The following is an 11,955-nucleotide window of genomic DNA, read 5'->3' as shown; positions in this document are numbered from 1 at the left end:
ATGAATCCACTAGTATTTGCAGTTGATTACAAATGAGGCCCTTCCTTGGGAGAAGGCCTTGACTTAATATCACAAATGTACATCATATAGTGCACATTACATGGTGGTAGTTACAATAATTAGCATAAACATGTTTGTTTGGTTAGCAGGACCATAGTCGATAGGATAGAGGTTGCAAAGACTTTAGTAGGTGACGGATGTCAGATGGACCGTAGTTGGAAAGAGATAGGGGTTAGAAAGGCCATACTCTATCAATGGAGGTCGCAAGGATTGTAGTAGGCAACAGAGGTTGGAAGGACCATAGTTGGTAGGAGACAGGGGTCCAAAAGATCATAGTAATAGAGTAATACTCTGGTAGAACTCTATGCATCAGGTGGTAGTATGGCAAAAGTCCAGGCCTCAGGTGGTGGTTCGATAGAAGTCCGGACATCAGGTGGTGATCCGAGAGAAGTCCAAGCCTCAAGTGATGGTCCGACAGAAGTCCAGGCCTCAGGTGGTGGGGGGTAGAAGTCCGAGCGTCAGGTGGTAGTATACCAGAAGTTCGGACCTCAGGTGGTGGTCCGGTAGAAGTCTGGGCATTTGGTAGTGGTTCGGGAGAAGTCCGGGCCTCAAGTGGAGATTCAGAAGAAGTCTGGGCCTTATGTGGTGGTCCGGTAGAAGTTCAGGCCTCAAGTAATGGTCCAGTAGAAGTCTAGGCCTTAGGTGGTGGTTTGGCGGAAGTATGGGCCTCAGGTGATGATCTGAAAGAAGTCTGAGCCTCAGGTGGTGGTCTGGTAGAAGTCCATGCCTCAGGTGGTGGTCCGGGAGAAGTTTGAGCCTCAGGTGGTGGTCTGGCTGAGGTCCGGGCCTCAGGTGGTGGTCCGGGAGAAATTCGGGCCTCAAGTGGAGGTCCGATGGAGGTGAGGACCTCAAGTGATAGTTAGGCAGAAGTCTAGGCCTCATGTGGTGGTCCGATGGAGGTGAGGGCCTCAAGCGGTGGTCCGGCGAAGGTGAGGGCCTCAAGCGATGGTCCGACTGAGGTGAGGGCCTCAAGCGATGGTCCAACGGAGGTGAGAGCCTCAAGTGGTGGTATGGCGGAACAATAACGTTAACATTGGTTCAGCGGAGAGCGATCTCCAATCTCTCTTGAATCCTTTGGCTTGGGGTCACCTTTCAAGAGGGGGTCTATTTATAGATTTCATAGAGTAGCATAGTCCGTAAATATGAAAGTGACTTGGATGGATGGCCGATGTTGAATCCCTTGATCGTTGACTGTTTGATGGACATTTGAATGTCTTAGTGATGTCGGAATTCAGTGATATTGGGCTCGTTGGATTCATCTCGTCGAGCCGCTCGATTCAACTATAAGCACGTCATGTTTTGAAATCATTTGGTAATCCAAATTGTGGTTCAAACCCTCCAACAATGCTTCAGACCCATTTGGACTCGGATTGAGTCGAATTTGGTGTCGTTGGATTCATCTTTCCGAGACGTTCAATTCGACTGTAAGTTTGCTGAAATCGGAGTTCAGATGGTCCTAATTTTAATTTTGAAAATTTCCAACTTGATTTCGCCTTGAGATTTGTGCCCGATCCAGCGAGGATGTATCAGGTACAATACCAATTTGACCTCCATTGAATCTTCTCCTTCTTGCACTGAGTCCTTATTGCTTATTTCTTACTAGATTATTTGCTTCGTTGCTCAATTGCCTTTTTGTTAGACTGCTAGTGCTCAATTGCCTTTTTTGCTCTTACTTCCACTATATTCAGTCTTTTTTTTACTGTTTTTTCTTCTTAAGCAGCAAATGCTGATAGGGTTTTGTTAGTTGCTACATTTTTTATGTTTAGCATCTGATCTTCTTAATGTAACCGTTTTTTACTTCATTAATGATATGGGCTGATGCCCCAAATATTCCCAAAAAAAAAAAAAAAAATCTTCTCCTTCTTATGTCCGTGTGGTTCATTTTCACAACTTTGACATTTTCCTATTTAATTTTAATTTTGTTGAGCATTCTCAGTTAAAAAAAAAAAGGGAAATTTACATACATACCACTTTATAATCCTATTTACATATCTAACACATAAAACTTTAATATTATATGAATATCACCCTATATTATTTTAATATCAAATATACTACTTAAATTTCTTTCCTACCACTCATATATTTCATTTCTACCACTCATATTTGGTATGAAAATGAACTATGGGTGGTATGTATATAATATTAGAGTTTTATGTATTAAATATGTAAATAACATAGTATTAAGTGGTATGTATGTAAATCTCCCAAAAAAAAAACGGTATCACATGGCTCGAAAAGGACAAAAAACTGTATGTTTCGTCAATGTAGCCGCTCTCCACCCTCTCCACCTTCTCCACTTCTCCAAGAGCTATCGCAGGCTATTTATGGCTATGTATGGGTGGTTGTCGCTTTCCAATACTCACAGAGCTTGCTAGATCAGCGAAGAGGATTCAAGAGGAAACAATCGTTCTTTTTCTTTCTTATCCGTCCGAATCTTTATAGGCTCGACATTCTCTTGCGATCGGGTTTTGTAATGGCGGGAGAGTCGCAAAAATGGATTTTGATGGCAACGGCGAGAGCTCCGACGAACATTGCCGTCATAAAGTACTGGGGAAAGCGGGACGAAAACTTGATTCTTCCAATAAATGACAGTATAAGCATAACGCTGGATCCGGATCATCTCTCGGCTACGACGACTGTTGCTGTTAGCCCTAGCTTTGAGAAGGATCGGATGTGGCTCAATGGAAAGGTAAGAAGAATGTGTTTAAACTGCTAAGTGTATGAGGTTTTGTCCTCATGCGTTCGTTGTTGCAGGAGATTCCATTATCTGGGGGGAGATACCAGAATTGTCTTAGAGAATTGCGGAGTAGAGCTGGCGATTTCGAGGATGAGAATCGAGGCATTCAGATTAAGAAAGAAGGCTGGAATAAGTTGCATTTCCACATTGCTTCGTACAATAATTTCCCAACTGCTGCGGGGTTGGCTTCTTCGGCTGCAGGTTTTGCTTGTCTTGGTAAGCATTCGATGTTTATCTTTTAATTTTTTTTTTTAAAGTATGGCAATCATTAATTAAATGCAGGACATAAGTTCAGTTACAGAGAAATAGACATAAGAGTAGTTAGGCAATCTCCAACCAAATGCGAGATTCAGTGCATTTTCGCCGGGGAACAATGCAATGCCAATATTGGTGTCGCACGTGAACCAAGAATATCATTTTTTTATTTTGAAAAAAAAAATTAGGTTAATAGATTTATTTCAAAATATAGGTTCTTAATTATTAAGATGAAATCCAGCTCCAACACATTATTTTTTAACTATAGGTTCTTCATTATTATAAATTAATTTCTTTATTTTAAATAATTTAAAATGCAATAGTATAATTAAAGTGCAACATTAATATATAAATTAAGATAAAATTCCGTTTAGGACTAGTAGAGAGGTGTGAAAATCTTAAAGGACAGTGGTCATTTATTTGTAAATTATGTTCATGACTAGTTGAGAAGTGTGAGAATCTTAAATGACAAATATAATTTAGTTGTCAATTCCATTCAAAACTAATTAAGAAGTGCTAGAATCTTAAACGACATAGATAATTGAGCTGTCAAATCCATTTATAACTAATAGAAATGTGAGAATCTTAATGGAGAGAGGTCATTGATTTGTCAATTCCGTTCATGACTAGTTGAGAAGTGTGAGAATCTTAAAAGAGGAGGTAATTGAGTATCAAATCCATTCAAGACTAGTAGAGAAATGTGAAAATCTTAAAGGATAGAGATCATTAATTTGTTAAATCAGTTCAGGACTAGTAGAGAAGCATGCAAATTTTAAAGGAAAAAAGTCATTGATTTGTCAAATTCGTTCAGGACTAGTAAAAAAGTATGAGAATCTTAAAGCACAGAGGTCATTGATTTGTAAATTCTGTTTAAGACTAGTTGAGAAGTGTGAGAATCTTAAAAGACATGGGTAATTGAGTTGTTAAATCCGTTCATGACTAATAGAGAGACATGAAAATCATGCTACTAGAATTATTATAAGTAAGGTTTGAGGAGCACGTCATGTATTGGTTGTATTTCTCTATCTGAATTAAGAATCTTTTATCTCCATCAACTTTATACCTATGAAAGCCTCTCTTATATAAGAATGGGCAGATGATGAAGAGCACAATCAAAAGCTAGCCAAAGAAATTCTAGATATTGAATCTTGTTCTAGTAACATGGACATTGAAGAAAGAGTGAAAGCTCTATTGGGATAACAAGGTAAGAAAATATATGCTATGCCTTTTGAAACTAATTTTACAGAACTTATTATACTTCAAGAGTTCCTGAAGCTTCTAGCAACCAGATACTACCAAATAAGGGGAATAACAATGGTTAAAGAGCAATTTCATAATTATGCCCAAATATGTACGAAAGGAATAACAAAATGTGTCATATTTAATAATCCCTATGAAGGTTGTTCTTGTCAAAAAAAGTATGAGATCTAAAGGATATATATTGACATAAAAGTTTTTGAAGATTTCGAATACAAAGATTTGAAGATATCCTCCTCAATCTTGCTGACATATGGACTGTTGAGCTCTATATGGATTGGAACTGAAAAGAAAATTGACATCTTTGGACAAAAACTAAAAGAAATTATAAAGTATTCCTTGTCAAGATCAACAAGAGCATTACAGTTAAAAATTAAATCATCTCCTCTTGAATGGAATGAGAATATAATAGAACTAGAAAAACACTTATATAAGATTAGATGTTTTGAAACAATTGCAAAACATGAATACTTTGAAAATATTGACATCTACTGCTTGTAAAACTTTTGGGATTTGACACTAAACATCCCTCATAAGAATCAAGTAGCTCACTGGAAAGTAGTAACTTAAGCATCAAATTGGTTCTGAAATCATGGTACTGATTTTTTCATATATAAACTTGTTGGAAAAATACTGATTGAAAAGATATTATTAGACTTTACATTGGCTCAGACATATTTCTTAAGTTTTGATTTTCAAACAAAAAATATTGATCTTGTAGAAATTTATATAATGATGGGACTAAACATTCATTATCCAACTATGAAAGAAATAATGGGAGAGTCTCCTGTTTCAAAACAATTTGTACCAACAAAAGAGGACCACGCCTAGATCAGCTAAAGTCTATCCGATGCTTTGTATTGTGTACTATATATTTCTTAGTTATTCGATGTGCTTTAAATTTATATATGATTTTATCTTAATTTATATATTACTGTTGTAATTTAAATATGCTATTGCATTTTAAATTATTTAAAATGAAGAAATTTATTTATAATTATGAAGAACCTATAGTTAAAAAATAATGCGTTTGGAGCTGTATTTCATTTTAATAATGAAGAACCTACATTTTGAAATAAATATATTAACCTATTTTTTATTTTATTTTTTAAAATGATGTTCACATCGCGAAAATGCCATTGAATCTCAAGTTCGATTGGAGCTTGTGGCGGATGGCAAATGCTAGTTTTGTGTTCAACTGGAGATGGCCTTAAGATTATTACATTTCTCAACTAGTTCTGAACGAAATTGACAAATCAATGACCTTTGTTCCTTAAGATTCTCACACTTCTCAACTATTCCTGAACGAATTTGTCAAATCAATGATTTATGTCCTTTAAGATTTTCACATTTCTCTATTAGTCTTGAACGGATTTAACAACTCAATGTATTACTTATGTAATGACTACATGCATAATTTTGCATAACATGATAATTGAGGATGAACATAATCTTAGTGCACCAGCTCACGAATTTATCACTCGCCATATTCTAAATTAAATTTTCAAGTTAGATTTTTTTTGTTAAAAAATTATAAATAGGTCTAATTCGAAGAATTGATAAATATAAATATATGATTAAAAATAAATTGTCATGACCTAGCCAGAGGCTCAAATTAACAAGGAGAGAACAGACGGCTGGACGATAAATTAAAATTTCATTTGCTAAATCTATCTCCAATTCACTGAAAGAGCAACTAAAACTTAAAAAACAAAATATAAACTGATGTAAAATGAATTAGATACCTTTCATTCGGTGCACTGCACCTATGATACACATTTTTATCTCTTATATATATTTTAGTTAATTACATTATACATGTAATTATTTTTCAATAGGAAGAGTGAGTCATAAAAAACACAGTAAGTAATTCATGCTTCTAAACTTTAGTAACTCAAGGCATTTGAAATAATATGCATGATTATTTTTTAAATATAAGATAATTTTATTTCAAGACTTTCAATAATATGTATATATCATTATCCATATCTTTAGTCATATTATTATGCTTTCTTATAAATAATATAACTATCATAGGAGCCACCGTCTAAAATAGTATAAATGAATGTACATTGTATCCTTAGCTAGTACTATAAGGGGGTGTGCTCCATTAGTCAACATGCACATGTAACAATATATATTTATTCATTTTGTTTTTATAACATTCATGAAATTTATATGATAATATGATATATAATATATAAATTTTCATTTAACTCAGAATGATTAATCGTTAGGTATGATTACCATAAATCATATTTAAATAATAATAAAAATTTTATAAACATGCATTATCTTTCAAAATATTTAATTGAAGAGAAATCAAAATTATCACTGTAAATAAAGAAACATAAGTACCACGTTGAACTTAAGTATCTTGCTTCTTTACTCTTACTCTTTGCTTCAAGATCAAAAGATTATCTCTTACATAAAAGACCTTCTTATTAACAATCTTTTGAAATGCTAATAATTTCTTTAACTTAACATTTTAAAATTTCTTCTCTTTTTAAATATATTTTATTCTTTATAAACTGAACTTAAAATTTTCTAAAAAAAGTAATTTTTCGTTCACAAAAGTATTATCTAAATTAACTCTCTTAATTTATAAATTAATTATTACTAATAATTTAATAAATAATAAAAATTCTTACATTATTCCCTTACACACAACTCTCGCTTGCCCTCTCGTCGATCTCACTTCCTTTTGGCAGCTCGCTCGCAAGCATTGTCTCCCTTCCTTTATTCCTTTCTCTATTTCTCTATTTCTTTCTTTTTTCCTTCTCCTTCTTCCTCTCAGATAGCCTTCTCTCGCACCAAGCCTATTATATTTGTGCGGTGAAAAAAGAGTGAGCGAAGCGAAGTTATCTCACACGAGGAGTCGCTACTTTTCGCCTCTGAACCATTTCCTCGCTCAAACGTGTGATTCGACCTTGCTAGAAGCTCCCGCGCTCACGGGTTGGCCACTCGATCCGCTTGTTTCGCGCGATGCTTCGCTCGCTTGATAAATAGATCCGGTTCAACTGAATCGGCCGGACTTGTTCTTACATAAATATTAAAAAAAAACATGAGAAAGAATTTGCCCAGAATATTATTTTTGTGTGTTATGAAATGGAGTTCGATTGGAGATGAGTTATTGTATTTTGGAGTGAAAAATTAATTTTTCCGGTTGGAGATGCCCTTATAACTGATGATGTCAAAATACATAAGAGTAGTTATAACTTAGGCCTATTATGTAGAAATTTGTTTGAAAGTTGTGTACCAATACTACAGAGCATCATGTATGAGATATATTAGTGGTGGTTGCTTCTGTCTGAACTTCTGCAGAAAACTATTTTCGTTAATTTGATTACAAACTGTTTTTTCCTCATGTTTTAAATGCTTATAGCGTTAAAATCATGAAAGTGATGTTTTGGATGACAGTTGGAAGTGTAACAATGAATTGTTCACCTAAATTGGAATTCAATTAATATTTTTTTGTAATGCTTTGAAATGCCTCTAGCCACATAATAAGTTTGATATAGGCAAAATATTATTTGGCAATGCGGTGAACTCATACTGAAGATTAATAATGCTTTCCTTGGAAAGTCTGTGAATTGGATGCTAATCAAATAGTGAGAAAGAACCAACCTGCATCATTTTTCATCATAAAATTGTCTCAGAAGGTCCCAACTTGAAAACATATTTGAATAAGTTTAAATTTATGCCATATTTTCTGTAAATAAGAAATTGAATGCCATTTTGTAAGAAACTAGAAAAAAATATAATTTCTATCTTCTAGTTTCTTATCTAATTTATTTCAGTTTTCTTGAGTTCAAAATTTTCTTTAATAAATCCCTTTATGCGTTCTAGTTTCTCACAATATATCATCCAATTTTTAATTGTGGAACATGTGTTGTAAATTTGAACTCATCCTGATATTTTTTCTCATCAGGACCTCGTCATTCAAGATTTTTTCCTTTTTCATCTTCTGCATATTGCAAATCTAGTGAACTTCTCATGTGCTAGGGAGTTTGGTGCCATTTTCCCAGGAAATTGGCTCATCACATAAGGCATCCTGCTACTTTTTTGCCATGACTACATGAACATGCTCTAATTTGGATGCTATCTTAATGCTTTTGAATGATAACCCTTCAATATCATATCGTTTATTTCATGTTATGATGCATTGCGCTCACTTTCTACCGCAGTGTTTTCACTTGCGAAGCTAATGAATGTGAAGGAAGAGCTTGGTCAGCTTTCTGCTATTGCAAGGTTTGTTTTCCAAGTTATGACCCTTTCTTTTCTTCATTCTTTTTTTTTTTCCCACTTAAAATGAAAAAATACCATCTTTGAATCCACGTTTTGCACTTATCGGATTAAGAATATGTAACCTGACCGAGGCCTTATTGCCTGTAGTTATCAGTAAACCTCAATCGTGCATATTTTTTCTCGTTCTGTTTAAAACCTTTGTTTTGGCCCTTATGCTTTGTCTGTTATCTAGTATTGTGTAATTAAAATTGAAAAAAATTGCAGGCAAGGCTCAGGAAGTGCATGTCGCAGTTTATATGGTGGATTTGTTAAGTGGACCATGGGAAATGTAAGACTGGTTATTATAGTGGATCATTTTTTTTGTTCTAATATCCAGTTGAACTTTCATTTGAATGTCTGTGATATTCAGGAAATGAGTGGGAGAGACAGCAAAGCCGTTCAACTTGCTAATGAAACACACTGGGAAGATCTGATTATTATTGTTGCTGTGGTATGCTAATCCATATATTTTTGTTATCTTAAGAATTGTTTATGCGGTATCTCTTATACAGTTTTCTTTAATCTTCTATGTTCTGCATATAAACTAATTGTTTGTTCCATGCAAGAACTGGATTATCTGATAGCTACATCGTATTGCCACATTGGTTATTGTGTTCTAATCTTCTAAATTGATAAGTTCGTTTGTTTGGCTAGGAAGTTCCCAGATAGTTATGTTATATATTGGAATGTATTTCCAATGTCGGCAGGAAGTGGCGGATGTTATACTCTCTGTGAGGCTATTCCCCTTTAAATTCATTTTTTTGTACTCATTATTTGAAGTGTATAGTTAGTTGTGGTATAAGAGTCCTTGGGCGGCATACCTTCATCAGTGAATCTTGTGTCCTAGGCCTCATTTGGGATGGTTTAATTTTGTCGTCTTTGTTTCGAAACATTAAAATTATTTTTACTTGTTGTTTGAATGTGATATTTTTATATAACTGTTTTTTTACAAAATTTTATTTTTTTATTATTTTCTAAAGCTTTTGGTATTTTCTTTTCCGTTAAAAACCTCCATTCTCTCAACATCTTAAAACTACATTTTACGAAAGGAACCGGGCAACCAAACAAAGCCCTACTGACATTTTTCAGGTCTTGATGCAGCAATGTAAATATGGGACCCACGACATAAAACTCATAGATTGATGTCCTCTACTTACCTTTATATGAGTAGTTGTTTTTCATGGCTTGAACCCCTCTATGTAAATATCAATAACAAAAATGAAATGTTTGTTTTTGATATGGATGTTGACCCCTAATACTAAGTTCCGGGATAAATTTTGGAAGGCAGATGAGTTTGTAGATAAGACACTACCCAGAGATTTCGCCCTCATTTTGCGAGAACTTTATGATCTGAGTTCTGGTTTCCTATAAGCGCAAGCCCCTATAGTTAATTACCCCTCTCGATCACGAGAGAGAACTTTTGATTAAGGTTAGTCGTCAATCAGATACGTAGATATACGTGTTATCTGGCATATAGTAGCAGCAATAGGAATTTGAAATTTGAAGGGTTTGATATATTTAAAAGTAGAAATTTCACCATCTAGCACTTAAAGCGGATGGTTGGGGAATGGATGATGGACCCGATTAAGATCCCATGGTTCTGTCGTCCCGGGACATCGTGATCCCTGGTCTACTTAGTCAAAGGAGGTAGTCGACCCAACCTGACAGAAGGATCCTTATCGGCAACCATGGGTTGCTTCGTCCAAGGGGACCTTGTAAACTTGGGGTGAGTATTTATCTAAGAGGACAAATTTGAATCCCCCTTAGCTAACAGAGGGCTTTGTGCTCTATCGATTATATCATATTGATTCATATCTCAAGGATTTGATGCCATTAAGGAACGTATTGGCGCTGGCCATAACCGGTATTTCGTGGTGTCATTTAGCGACAAAATCACTCGGTTCAGAGGATCCCGGGTCATAACCGTTTATCCTACTGTGCCATTTGACAACAAAATCGTTGGTTAGAGGACACGTATCACGCCCTTACTGGTAAGAGAAATGGATCTTAGTGATATTTTCGACTAGGCATTAGCTCTATGTGAGCTAAAGTAAATTTTAATTTGTTCACCTTGACAAACAGTTACGGAGGGTGGATGGATTTTGCATTTAGTGATTTGATGGATTATTTACATTTTAAATATTTTGAGTTTTGGAATTTTTGCGATATTTTTGGGTTTTTATGAGTATTTGAGTGACATTTCTAAATATTTGTGAACCCCTCCGGTCGAGATAAGCATTTAACTCGTCCATCATCGGGGTGACTTTAAAGTCACTTATATTTTCATAGGAATTTGAATTATTTGGATGAACCTTGTCAACTCTGTTGAGCTGCTGATAGAGGATCGAGTTTCATAGGTTTTAGCATTTATACTCGTCGATGAATGACTAATTCCCTTAAAGGTTCATTGTACGTTGCATTTTGTTATGACTTGGATTTCTCTTATATTTGTTTTCCAGTGTCGGGAGCCTAGAATGTCGTGTGTTTTATTTTTTGTTAACTTAGAATTTTATGTGGATTTTAAATTTTTTTTCTAAGTCATAGGTTCTTTTTGAAAAATTCGGCAACACTCCGGCGTCGTCCCCGCGTAGGGGGCTGCATCGGAGTGTGTAAGGCCTTCCCGCCTGCCAAGAAAGACAGTCACGGTAGGTATCAAATGACACCGCGGCCGCAGTCTCGTTCCCCGCTCACTAATAAAAACGGTCACGAGGCATTTAAGTACATGTCTAAAGCACAATATTTTCCCAGCCTAAAAGTAGTGACGGGTACTAAATAAAAAAAAAATTTACAAAAAAAAAATTTCTCCGATCGCTAATAAAAGTGGTCACGGGTACTTATATTTCATGAACATGAATTTCCCCGCTCGCTGATAAGAGCGGTCACGGGTACTTAAGTTTCCTCGCTAGCTAACAAAAGCGGTCACGAGTACTTATTTCATGCATAAAAATTTAAAATGCTAGTGTCGGGCTTTTTACCTTGGGTGTGCAGTAATCGAGGCGACGACGGCGAATGACAGCGACGGTGGAAAACCTGTGATGCACAATTTAAATTTTTTTTTAATTATTTGTGCAATTCAATTAATCATATATGCATTTTTTTATTTAAAACAAAGGCTAGAGAGAGGAAAAAAGAGAGAGCTCTCTTTCTAGAGAGAGAAAGAGAGGGAAAGAGAGGATTTGATGGGAATTTGCATGGAGAGGGATTTAGGAGGTGTAAGGAAATGGGGGAGAGGTTTAGAGAGAGAAAACCCCTTTCTTTTCAATTTTGGAGAGAGAAAGAGAGTGGAATTTTTTTCTCTCTAGGAATGGAATTTGGAGGCATAGTGGAGAGGAGAGATGCTTGGGATGGAAAGGGAG

General features: G+C 35.3%; 1 protein-coding gene across 7 annotated transcripts in view; it reads left to right on the top strand.

Moving 5' to 3' along the window:
- The first annotated feature begins 2,291 nt into the window (after positions 1-2,291).
- Positions 2,292-11,955, top strand: part of LOC110101054 (diphosphomevalonate decarboxylase MVD2, peroxisomal) — a 33,699-nt gene continuing 24,035 nt past the window's right edge. For 6 of the 7 annotated variants that reach the window (XM_028692987.1, XM_028692990.1, XM_028692996.1 and 3 more), the window contains exons 1-5: positions 2,295-2,752; positions 2,818-3,016; positions 8,500-8,563; positions 8,825-8,888; positions 8,970-9,050. In XM_028692987.1, the coding sequence (XP_028548820.1) occupies positions 2,315-2,752; positions 2,818-3,016; positions 8,500-8,563; positions 8,825-8,888; positions 8,970-9,050 (846 nt within the window). In that variant the 5' untranslated portion in view covers positions 2,295-2,314. Of the gene's footprint in view, positions 2,753-2,817; positions 3,017-8,499; positions 8,564-8,824; positions 8,889-8,969; positions 9,051-11,955 lie in introns of all 7 variants that reach the window. The other variant, XM_028693000.1, reaches the window with a different exon arrangement.

This window comes from Dendrobium catenatum, unplaced genomic scaffold (genome assembly GCF_001605985.2).
Source record: "Dendrobium catenatum unplaced genomic scaffold, ASM160598v2 fragScaff_scaffold_29, whole genome shotgun sequence".
NCBI classification, from domain to species: Eukaryota; Viridiplantae; Streptophyta; class Magnoliopsida; order Asparagales; family Orchidaceae; genus Dendrobium; species Dendrobium catenatum.
The sequence above is the reverse complement of the archived record's forward strand: the minus strand, read 5'-3'. Positions and strand labels throughout refer to the sequence as shown.